The sequence below is a fragment of the Symsagittifera roscoffensis genome, chromosome 1 (assembly GCF_963678635.1).
Source record: "Symsagittifera roscoffensis chromosome 1, txSymRosc1.1, whole genome shotgun sequence".
Lineage (NCBI taxonomy): Eukaryota > Metazoa > Xenacoelomorpha > Acoela > Convolutidae > Symsagittifera > Symsagittifera roscoffensis.
Window position 1 is genome coordinate 27,506,102 of NC_087062.1, and position 12,470 is coordinate 27,518,571.

Genomic DNA, 12,470 nt, shown 5'->3' on the forward strand with positions numbered 1-12,470 from the left:
CAGACGGGTCTTCGGATTCTCTGGTAGAACCAAGTCCTCCGAGGAACCCAGCAGGCTGGAGTCCTCCCGGAAACCATGAGATATGCGACACTTCTCGCGATGCGATAGAGAGCCTACCTTATGCTTCTCCTTATTCAATTGTAGATGAAAAGAAACCTGATGATGTTGGAAAACCTCAAGACAATTCAAACGTTCCGAAAAGGGGGTCATTGGAATCAAATCGATTCGATATAATCATAGACAACGCTTCGCCCTCGCAAAGGATGGATTTTTTAGAAGAATCTCTAGATGATGGCATTGATCGGTATTTACTATGACATGATTTCTCTTATTTTTCAAAAAAAAATTCAAATTACAATTAGAAAGCTCAGAGAAAGTTCCTTTCAATTTCTCTGATAAGATCATGAAACTTGAGAAGCCATTTGAAGATTTGGATGCGGCTTTTTGTGTTCTACTTTAGGTTTCTGTAATCGTAATCTTTTTGTTCAGTATTTGAACGATCGCTTCTTCAAGCCGTATCAAATTCTACAAAGTATGGTTTTTGAATCTAAGTGTGTGATGGTTGTCAAGCACAGCGTTTTAAACTTCAATTGAATAGAATCAGATGCCTTTAATTGCTTTCTAGTACATTTGACGAATAAGACCGTGAATGACAGCTGTCGAATCTGTAATGGCTGATGAAAAAACCGTAATAATCATGCGTTTTATAAGACATGAAGGCATAGTTTCAACTCCCTCCCCAAATGATTCCACTGGTTGTCTGTATATGGCAGTAACAGTCAAATGTGGGTTGTCTAACTGTCAATTACAAGCGTCTTTCCATTTTGAAGCTGTGGTCTGGAAATATTTTAGGGCTTAAGTGTCCTATAGCAGGAAGTGAGTGAAAGTGACTTCCGGAATACGTGACTAAAAAGTTCTAATCGGTTCAATGATATTTGATTGAAGCCGAAAAAAAAACTACTTAATTTAGCCTAAATTTATCAGTTCCCTTTCAGCCTTTATCAAATTTTAGTGCAGAATCTGCTTTCAAAACTTCTTCTCTTCTAATTTTATTTTAAATGTTGTCGACAAAATTGATTTTCCCATGGTCTCCAAAAACACTATAGAGCCCCTACTTTGTTTTTAATGACAAAAAGTGCGTCTTTTTTACCCTTCAAATTGGTATATTTTGGCGCCAAATGCGCCTACAGAAGTATTTTAAGTGTTTTCAGTCGAAAAGGGCTGTCGTAAATTAGTACATTTGGAGGTGAGGGGCCCGAAACCCTAAAAAGGGACATCCGTCCCGGCCGCGCCCTCCTATCTCTTTTGGAGTTAGTTCTTTTTGAGACTCGCCTAATAATCATCTTTTTAAAAAACATTATAATAACCTTTTAAAAATTCTGAAAAAAAAAACGATTTTTCCCAGTGTTAGTTAAACTGTGTGAACATTTGATTGCACTGTTACGTTTGGAAAATAATCAATTTAACATTAGTTTTGTTTTGTTTAGAGTGAAGATCGAGTTTTTTACAAACGAAAAAAGTTTGAAGGAGCGACTGCGACTCTACTTTATCAAGAATCAAAGATCAAGTGAGCATATTGTCAACAAATAACGGAAAATGACCGATTATAACAAAAAATATTCACAAGAACATCATACGAACATGAAAGCATCATAAACACGATAAGCTTTCGGTAACAGAATGCACTTTGCGGCTGTTTGTTTTCCGATCTAGCTGCCAGTAGTTCGAATTCTTACGTTCAGCTTTTTTTGAAGAAGTTCACACTTCATAAATTTTTGTTCTTTAATCAGTCAAACGAAAAGCAGAAGTAAAAAAAAATAAATGAACTTCTTAAGGAGATTGAATAGATCCTTTAACTTTGATTCCATTTTATGAGTCTGGTAAAAATTTTTGAAGTCTGCAGAAATGGCATGTGAACGCACCTGAGGGTTGATTGATAAGCACTGAACGTAACCCAAAGAGAGTTAAAACAATGGCTATTTCGTGAGGATCTATTTTTGATCGATGTTCATGTTTCCATGTCATCAACTCCATCAATTGCATCCAAAAAAACTTTACCCCCACACCCCAAAAAAAGTTTTTTTTTTAATTCGATGACGACAGTCAAGTGATTAGAAATTGAGGGAAAAATGTATGTATAAGGCAATACAATTAGAAATTTTATCCACTTTTGTTTTAATGGACCAATTTATCCGATTTCCCGAGCTTTTTGATGACGCTTTTATTCGCATCTGCTTTCAGGTCTGAAGTTGCGGATTGTGTACTTTTTTCTCAAACTCGTGAGTTGCATTGTCTACCTCGTCACCATTGCCAATGATGACCCCACAAAAGCCACCTGGTAACTAATAGTATACCATCATTTTTTCAAAAAAGGAAAATACAATAAGTCCCAAAAGAGTTCGAATCACATTTTGTTTTCTTTTTTTTTTTGTGAAGACGCATCGCAAAGGCTAATTACGTTTCTTTGTTCAGTTACGGGTGCGAGGAGAGGAACTTTGACGCTGGGAATATAACGGAACCCAACAGGTGATCTATCTATAATATTATAATTAACCAAAGCCGACCAATGAGTACTAGGTTTTAGTCATAGTGGAAACTTAAAGTTAGTTGAAAGTTAACACATGATCTGGGAAAGAAGGGTTTTCTTCTTTGAGTCATGGATGGATGAACTAAACTGTTCTTGAGGCCCTCAAGGCGTTTTTGTCAATGTATTTACTGTATCTGATTAACCAATTCAGTTATTCAATATTGTTTCTTAGGATGTCATTGTTGTGGGTGAGTCGGCCTCTGACCAGTTATATCGTGCAGGTGCTCATTGCTTTCATCTGTTTCGGGGAGACCATGCTCCTCATCTTCCTCGAGCACAAGGGCAATGTGTGTCAGCAGGTCATGACCTTCAAATTCATGCTCGAGTTCATCACCTCAGTGCCTTTTATACTATCCGTGAGTCACACCACAGCACAAACTGCTCCCTGCTCTCCTTCCTGCCCCTCCCCCTTAACTAAACTCACGCAAATTTATTTAATGGAGATGCCACTCGACAGGATGATGCCTTTTTGGTATTTACCCAAGCTGAAATAAATTGTGAACGTTGTTTCAAGCTTCAGGCTTGAAAAAAAAATTGCTATTTTGTATCCATCGGCTTATGTAGACGGGGAAAGTGAAAACTTTAAGATTAAGTTTTCCCGTTACCAATATAGGGCTCTGGGAACACCATCAGTGGACACGTATGGACCAGACTTTTCTAGATTGATTCAAAAATTGGATGTTTTCTTTGTTTGTTTTAGATTGGCCACCCGATGCTGATCAATCTGTACGTGCCTACATTCCTCAACTGCTGGCTCGCCAAACTCTACCTAGAACGCATGCTCGTAAGTTCCATAAACAATCTTCCTAATTTTCAATCATTGGATCATTCCATTATTCAAATTTTTCTTATTTAAATTTCATCATAAGTTACATGAAATTTCACAACTAAATTTGTTTGGTAAAAATTATTGACTTCTAGGCATTGAACACTTTCCTAAATGCTCTTCAATGACCAAGCTTTGACAAATTAACTTGATAAAAGAGTAATTTCTAACGATGCTCAACCAAATAATAACTTGCATTTTTTGATGCAAATTTGTGATTCTTTATATGGTTGTCTATTACAAGGATTTATTGGATGCTTTGATGGTAACTTCTTTTCGTTGTTTGATTTGAATTTTATGACTGTTTCTTAGAGCAAGGTAAGTCATTATTTTTAGATCTACCGAAGTGTCTCGTCATCCTAATTGTGGTTGCGGACGATTGAAATCAATTTTGGCTTTTTAAAGTTTCCAAAAATAGCGAGCTGAAGGCAAAACTGCTCGTATCAGAGCAAAGCGCTAAAACCCGAAATGTGCTTCTAAGCCTTCTCAAAAACACGCCTTTTGGAAAATCAAAATACAACAACCGAAGTTTCGAATGATTTTAAGTGCGGATTAACCTGGTCATTTTGGAACAATTTATAGTAGCATTAGAATTAGAAAAAGCTAAACTCGCTTCATTAAGTAGCATTAAGTAGCATAGGCAGGTCTTATTGCTTGAATTTGCTTTTTAGTTTTAGGGTTAAGATTGTTCAATTGGTCTGTTCAGCGAAGTGATTGTTCTTATGGGCCGATAATTGTTCCGACTTTCGAAGAAAACGGAATATTTATTATTGCTGTGGTTTTTTTTCTATTCAGTCACTTTTATCAATCAAGATAATAGTTTTTTAAATTGAAGCTATTGATGACCTATTGAAGCTATCGACTCCCTAAAGTCAAATGTAAATAGATACTTTTACCTCCAACCATTTTTGCAAAATTTTGCGAGTTTGGAAAAACTCTGGACTATTTTATGCGCACTTTAACAATTTTATCCATAGTTCTGAAAACTTAACGTAAACCATTTGAGTTAGGACCGAGTTGGTTAACTCATAGAGTAATTTCGGATAGGGTACACCGTCTGCTCGTCACGCTATCTTATTTTCGGCCGGATAGATTCGTGCAACTTCTTAGTCTAATACCGATCCTAATCTTACTCTTATACTATCTAGTCTCAGGTTGTTTAACTAGTCTCTGCTAGGCTCAATAGATCTAGGGTATACTGGTTTATTGCGGCTGCTGAAGTGCTCGGGAGAGTCCAACTAATTTCTAAGTTAAATTCAAATCTCTCTGGTGCTGAAATTACAAGTAACTTCAGCACTTACAAATAAGTGGGTTGTTAGTTAGATGGATCATGATTGGTTAATATTAAATACTTTACATTGGTAAAACATTTAATTTATCCAATCATAATATGTAGTTTAGATCAGGTTCCACCCATCCGGGTTTTACAGAGTTTTTTAGAATAGTTCTTCTGCAATTCGAAGGATGGATGATGGACGTTTGTTTTTGGCGAACATCATAATTTTCTTCCGTTTCCTCTTTTGTTAGGGAAGTTCCAGGAAGCTGGAGTTTGAGACATAAGACGTTGTGTTCTTCTTGTGACAACGACTAAGTCTTCGCAACAAACTCAAATCTGATTTCAGAATGGTTGGCTATGTCAGGTTTTTCTGTTCTTCGTGGAGAACTTCTTTTGTGTCTGATCTAGCTTGGGAATGGCGTGGAGATTGTGCGTGGAGGGGATGCCTGGTTACTCGGATCTGTACGTATACTTGAACATCGAGGTGGTCATTGGTCTAGTTCAATGAAGTCCTTTTCTGCGAGGTCAAGTCGTACTCTAAATCCTTTGAGTTGTGATTGTGAGCGGCATATCGATTGTAGTTGGTCATTCTCTCTCGAGTGTAGTGGGGTCGTCTTGTCTTTTGATGTTCGTCCTTGGTGTTGTATTCTGATCTATATATTGCATCATGTGATTTTACATTTTATAAAACTTTTATTAGTTTAATATTTTTTAATAATGATTTTAGTTAGTTGTTTTCACAAAAGCTTTTTGTTTTAGTTCGGTTATTTTGAAGAGTTACTCACCCTTGAGTAGCTCTTATTAAAAATAGAGGTGTGGTCACAAAGCGTGGATGTAGCGCGGTGGGTTAGGCCGGCTATAGAGCATGCTCAGGACGTCCTTCCTGGTGGGTTAGGCCAGGAGTGGGAGTATGATTTCATGCGGTTTTTGTGAGGGGTCCTGTTATGTGACAACGTTTTATGTTGGGTTTGTTGTGGTCTTACTTATGTCTTGTTGGTTATGTACTTTTTCCAAAAAGCAAATTGTTTGTGGTATGGGTTTGTCTTTCGACTTTTTTGTGTTTTATTATTTCTTTCTAAGACTTTGTAATAGTCTTCAAAAGAATAAATTATCCAGTTTTAAACTGGGTTAATCCGGTTTGGGTACCGTTGGTTTCCTTTTCTAAGTCATGCTGTTATTCTATGATTTGTGGTATTTAGTAAGCTGCGTTGGTTAGTTTTGTTTAGTATATGATTCCTTTCCAACCGGGTTAAAGAAAAATTTGAAACATGTTATTTTATGTTAGAGTTGTTGAGTGTGAAAACTTGAAACTGAAATTCATTATTTTAAACAATTCTTCGTGGGCGAGCTGTGCGAGTGTGGATAGAATTTCTGTGCGAATGAATGAAAATATCAAAAGGTTAGTACTGCATTTGCATTTATTTAATTTACTACATAGAATTTAGAAATTTACTGCTAGTCATGGGGGAATATTAAGATACAAATTTTCATCATAATTAGATTTATTGCTTTGGGGGAAAATATTATAGATGAATTTACTGCATTGATATTAAATTTAGAAATTTATAAGTGTAAGAGATTAATAGAATTTGAAAATTGTTTGATGAGAATTGTGATTTTTATTGTTTCTTTTGTGGTTTTTGTAGGTGATTGTCGGATGAAAGCTAAAAATCTAAGGAAAACATGAATAAAGAATGGTGAGTTTTTAATACTGTAATTAGTTAGTAATATTTACTTAATTCATACTTACCTGTTAGTCGTCGGGGAAAAAACCGTGGGGGAAGATGTCGTGAATTAGTTCTGAAGTTGTTAGTAGTTTAGCTAGAATGCGGATGATATTTTTAGTCTGAAGCAGTGGCCAAAGCAATTGAAGTGCCTTAATAGTGGTTAGTTCTTCAGTGCCAACTGCAAACTCATAAGGTGTGTTTTGGATTAGATTATATAATTTGTGATTGAATTTAGTGTTGTGGATGAATTCTAAAATTGGGATTTCTATAGGTTGTACAAACTCGTGCGGGATAAGGAAGGGTCGGGATTCTTCGGCGTTGAAGGTCTTGGTGATGGGACAGAAGATGTACATTTGGGTTATGGGATCATAATTGCGAAGAATACCATGAAGGTTAGTATCTTTAATGCAATATGTGAAATTTAGGAAAAATGGTGAAGTGTATTTGGAATTAATGAATTGAAAACGATGGTGTGGTTGTCTAGAGGGTGTGTGTAGGTCAAAGTGATTTTGGATGAAGCGATAATAACTATATGTGTGGGTTTGTTTAGTGCGCAACATAATATCGTGTGAGCAGTGTAAATCTCTTTCGTGTGGTGCAAGGAAATGAAAGGTTAGTGAAAATATTTGGAAGCGTTCTTTAAAACTTTCGTATGCTTGTGTGTCTGTTAGTGCTTCTGAAATAATGTGATCAAACTTTCGGTCGAAGATGTTTAGTGTGAATGTATATGGTGTCTTGATGAAAAATTTCTCGGTAATTTGTGGATTAGCGAAGCGATCGTCGTCTAAGAATTGATCTTGGTTAGCTCTGATGATGTTGTGATCATAGTATTCGAGTGTATATTCGTTAGCTCTAGGTGCAGTGTGTGTTTTTAGTGATTTTTTATATCCAACGTAAGTAAATTGTCTAGGTGTTAGTGGTGTAGTGAGTCGATATAGCATGTCCGTATTTCGCTCTATATCGATGTGAGTGTTAGATAAAGGTAAGCAAAGAGGGTTAGTAAAATGATAATATGAGGTCCAAGAGAGAGTGGGCATTAAAACGTATTCATCTACAAAGTTGCGTGTTTCGTTAGTGTCGTGGGGGGTGTTTAAGGTGTATTGTGGGAATGAGGGTAAGGTGATGGCTAAAAATTCTTTTGTGTTAGTATGCTTGGGGTGGTTGATGTATTCACGGGCTGTTCCTGGTTTTGCTGGGAAAGGATGGTTGGGGAACTTTCTTTTAAAAGTGCGGTAAGCTCTATTAGTGTTGAGTGAAGATTCAGTTGATGTGGATGATGGTGCTAATGATTCAGTATAATTTGAAGAGGGTGTAGGGGTAGGGGGGTTGGATGAATTTATTGTGGAGGAGATTTGGTTTATGGTTGGGGTATTAAGGTGGTAGGGTTGTTGTTGAAGGGTAATAAAATTATCTAGCTCTGGGGAGATTCGGGGGGTGTCTGGAGAATGAGATGATTGGTCAGAATGGTATGAGGAGTAGGTTGGGGTAACTTGGGAAGCATAAGAGGGTGTGGGAGTGATTGGGTCAGGGTTATTGGATAATATGGGTTGAAAAGGGGGTTGAGAAAAATTAGAAGAGTTATGAAAATTATTGGATGGGGATGGTTCTGAGTCGGCAAATTCATCGGGGGTTTCAATATTCGGGTTATTGAGTTGTGAGATGGAATATAAAACTGAGATGTGTGAATTAGTGTCGGAATTCATGCCTGATGTTACATTACTAGGTGAAAAATCGGGTGGCGGAAAAGCAAAAAGTGGTATTATTGGGATTGGAGAGGTAAGATTGGTTGGGTGGGAATTTGATCGGTGTAGTGATCCAAGTTGGCGGCTCATCGTGGGCTAAAAAAATGATTATTTTGAGACTGAAAAGCGGTGGTATGGGGTTGTTCAATAATTTGTTCATAAGTATTATCATCTTGTGACTGGTGTGTCATTATATGTTGGATGGGACTTTGTGATGTATTGAGTCGAAAATTTGGATTATGTGTGATGGCTAAATTTCGAAAATTTCGTGGGACTAGGGATAGTGGATGGTTATTTGGTAGGGGTGGTAATTGTGGTGCCGTTGGCGTTATGTCTACATTGTTATGTTCTTCGTCGTATGTATTTTGTCGTGTTGCTATTTTTGTGTTATATTCTTTTATTTGTGCGTCTAAAAGAATTTTGTTTATAGATGTAGAAAAGATTCCAAAAAATCCTGCAAAGAGTATGCGTGCTACGCTTGCTTGTCTGTTTACTTGTGTGTGTATAGCACACGTGTTGTAGATTCCTTTTAAAAGTGAGAAAAGAAATCCAATAAAGTTAAACATTGCGTATAAAATAGTCAATTTTTCTAAGATGTAGTAGGGCCATCCTAGAAAATCGAGGATCTCATTTTTGAGTGTAACAAAGCTAAAAATGTTAATTGGTGATATATCTTGGGGACGGTATTTTTCACCGTTTAGATATATGTAATCTTTAATGTCTTTAAAATATCCGCTATAGTCTTGCGTGTAGATATCGGCAAATCCTGCGGTTTCTGCAAGTTTGCGTAAGTTTCTGCAAGTTTGCCAATGTTTATGCTTTCTGGTGAAAATTTTTTGAGTGATTGCATTAATGTGGGATATGGAGTGAGAAGATAATATTTATTTTCATCAGGGTTTAGTTGTACTACATTGTGGCTGTTTTCTGATCCACATGGGACTGCGGTATCCCAGAAATAGGTTCTTCGTGAAAGTGTATCCACGAAATGTACTTTATTCTTATAAAAGATAGGGATTCTTTTATAACATCGTTTATCTTCAAAAACGTATAGTGGTGATACTTTTTTAGTACAAGTATAAAACCATAAGATGTTTCCTTCATAGTCTAAAAAATTTGATCTATTTCCAGATAATAAGTATCCTGCATAGGGTATTTTTAATACTGCTAGTGCAAGTGATTGTAATATTTGTGTTCGTTCTAATTCGCATAGTTGGTGTAGTGTTTCTAATTCGGAGAGTGACATTTCTTGAAAAATTCGGCTAATTGTATAATCTAGTTTCATATCTAAATGAATATCATAGTGGATATTACCGAAATATGTAGTATTCATTAGTGATAATTCTTGTAAGCGTGTGCTTCTGGTGTCATGGGGTTTTAGATGTCCACCAGGTTGTCCGTTGCTTTTTTCAAAATTAACTGGTATATAGGATGTTCCTTCGTTTAGAGGATGACCTGTGGCATATGGGTCGATTTTTATTTTTCCAGTGGTCATGTCGAATCCTTTTTCGTATTCAACTAATATTTCAGAGTATTGTGTTCTGTGAAGTGGATTCCTGTATTTACATGCAAGTTCTGTTTCTTGATATATTTGAAAACGTGTCAATTTATTTTCTATATTGTCTATGTTTCTAAAATTAGAACTTAGTTTTCGTGATGGATGGACTTGTTCATATGGAATTGATTGTATAAAATATTTTTTGTGAAATTTTATCATACGAGCGTGTATTTTTGCTACTTGAAATGTTGTACATGTATCTTCGGGGAACCAAACAATGGTTGCTTGTGTTCTCGTTGTAGGGTCGCAATAACCTTGATCATTTTTACAAGGTAATCGGATTCCTTGATAGATCATTGTGTTATCTGATAAATCTCGTGTTAGTTGTATTTTTTCGAGTTGTATTTTCCAATCGAAAAACATTATTTCTTGGTATCCTTTATTTTTTGTGTTTGCTTTGCAGTTTGATGGGTCATTTATACCAATGTGTGGTATCCAATGTTTATCGTGTAGGTCATAGGTTAATCGTCCGTGTGCGCCGTTATACGGGTATTTTTCGTCTAGTTTTATATGTCCTTGGTGTCTTTCAAGTTGTGATTGATGTACAGAGTCTGGAAAAACTTGAAAATTAACTAACTTTCTTTGGGAGTTTTTATTTTGTGTGATGTTTAGTCTAAGTAATTCATTTTTACAATCGTCGGGATTGAGATGTAAAAGACGTTCTATATTACTCTGATAGAATGATTCATGGTCAAGTCGGTTTTTGTTTCCGTTCGAGACTTGTGAACAATGTACTTTCTTTTCGGAAAATGTTGCTGTGAATTTATAACCTGTAACTGTTGTTGCTCGGGCTTTTGAATAGAGTGTTGCTATTACATCTGTGGTTTCTATAGCTTGTGGTTCTGTTTCACATTGTGATACTTGATTTATTGCATATTTATGTAGTGTTTTTTGTTCATTTTCTTCACAATCGTAATGTGTTACTAATAAATCTTGTGGTCCTGTACGAGGAGAAGGGTTTATGTTTTGATTTGAGATTACTAGAAAAAGGAGTTGGAGAAAAATTAATAATTTTAGAATATACATGTGTATGATAATCCTGAGTATGGATTATAAAATGTAATGTAGCCAATTGTGTTTTTGGTATATCTGTCGTATTTGTATATTACTTCAGTAGTTATAAACGGTGGTGGTAGTGATTGAGCTGTTATGTTAGGTGGATTTAGTGGGTAGGGATGTTGGGTAATATTATTTAACTTAACTGTGATTTCAAACTTTAATTGTAAACTGTTTTGTTGGAGTATTTGAATATTGTGATCACGGATATCGTTGTGAATATCTTGGCGATATTGTAATCTATTAAGTGCCCAGTTATGAAGGCGGTTACTTTCGTGATGTTGTCCAAATAATGGTGGAGGTGCTGTAAATGTATTCCAATCTAGTCTTAAAGGAATATTTATTGATGATTGTTCTCGATATCTGGCGTCGAGATTATTTGGAAAATTTAAGTTAAAGGGTGGTGGTGAAAACTGGCTTATTGATGGTGTTGATGGTAGTGATAATGTTTCTGGTAGTGATGAGGATGTTGTTGTATCCGTAGAAATATCTATGGGGTCATTGACTAAATTTGGTTCACCTTGTGTAAATGAATGTGTAGTCCAATATGGAAATCGTGATGTTTGGTTTGTGGGGTTGAAAGGATTTTCACGTATTTGCTCAGATGTTGGTGTTGAACCTAAGTAATCTGATGGTAGGCTTGAGGTGCTACGTTGTGAAAGAAGCGTAGGGGTTTCTGGTAATATACCAATGGGGTTTTCTGGAGTGTTTTGTGATGGGGATTGAGGTATATCAAAATGAACTCGGGGAGTTTGAAGATTTCTGTTTCGTCGAGGATGTATAATTTGTCTATTTATTTCGACTGTATTTTGGTTTTGACTAGAATTTCTTATTCTATTTAGTTCTTGTGGTAGTGTTGGGTATAGGTTATATGTTGGTTCGCTTAGAGGTGCTTGTCGTTGAACTGGTTCTAGTGGTTCTGATAAACGAGCATGTCGTTCTTCAAAAGTGTATGGATTGTCTTGAAAAGAAATTCGTGTAGATGTTTGAGGATTTTGAGTAGTTGAAGGTGGTGTTTGGTTATCTTGGGATGATGTCGGTGAAGACTGATTCTGTGACTGTTGGGTAGCAATTTTTGATGGATTTTTGAATTGTTACTTTAGTGGGAAGGTTTATGTTTATTATAGTATTCTTCCAAAAAAAGAATTAGAAGGATTGTTGCTAGGGCAAATGTGAAGATTGCTTTCTTTATACATTTACATATTGTCAAAATGAGGGATGATAAAAATGTTATGAAAATTACAAACAATAAAAAAATATCAGTTCTACTGAAAATTGTTCGTATCATTTAGACAAGTTATATGAATCGTACCTGTGGATATAATCAAGGGTTTTGGAAAGTTGGAGGAATAGTTCGAGTATAGTGTAGAAAATTAAAAAAATGTTACAAAAAATGATTAGGATTATTAGAAAAGATTCAAGTATATCAAAAAGAAATATTATAAAGGTTTCAAGTATTGTAAAAAAATGTTTAAGATTTATGAGTATTTGAGTAACTGATTGAGAGAAGAGCATTTAAGAAATGATCTCTTGGTCGAATATTTTTTGCTGTTTGAGGCGATTTTCTAGTGTGGTCGGATTATTTATTAGTTTTTTGACAAGTGGGTTGAGTTTTGTAAAAAATTGTTGGGGGCAATTTTCATGGTGACTGGGAGGTCGTCTTTTTCTTTATTTTTGTTTGTCAAATGATCCGGGGTATGG

The 12,470-nt window shown here is 35.8% G+C and overlaps 1 protein-coding gene across 8 annotated transcripts in view; it reads left to right on the plus strand.

The window, feature by feature from the left end:
- LOC134842076 (potassium channel subfamily T member 2-like) overlaps positions 1 to 12,470 on the plus strand; it is a 115,153-nt gene that overhangs the window by 33,367 nt on the left and 69,316 nt on the right. For 7 of the 8 annotated variants that reach the window (XM_063858247.1, XM_063858275.1, XM_063858239.1 and 4 more), the window contains exons 3-7: positions 1,488 to 1,567; positions 2,242 to 2,338; positions 2,473 to 2,526; positions 2,760 to 2,943; positions 3,288 to 3,371. In XM_063858247.1, the coding sequence (XP_063714317.1) occupies positions 1,488 to 1,567; positions 2,242 to 2,338; positions 2,473 to 2,526; positions 2,760 to 2,943; positions 3,288 to 3,371 (499 nt within the window). Of the gene's footprint in view, positions 1 to 6; positions 305 to 1,487; positions 1,568 to 2,241; positions 2,339 to 2,472; positions 2,527 to 2,759; positions 2,944 to 3,287; positions 3,372 to 12,470 lie in introns of those variants that run through there. The other variant, XM_063858299.1, reaches the window with a different exon arrangement.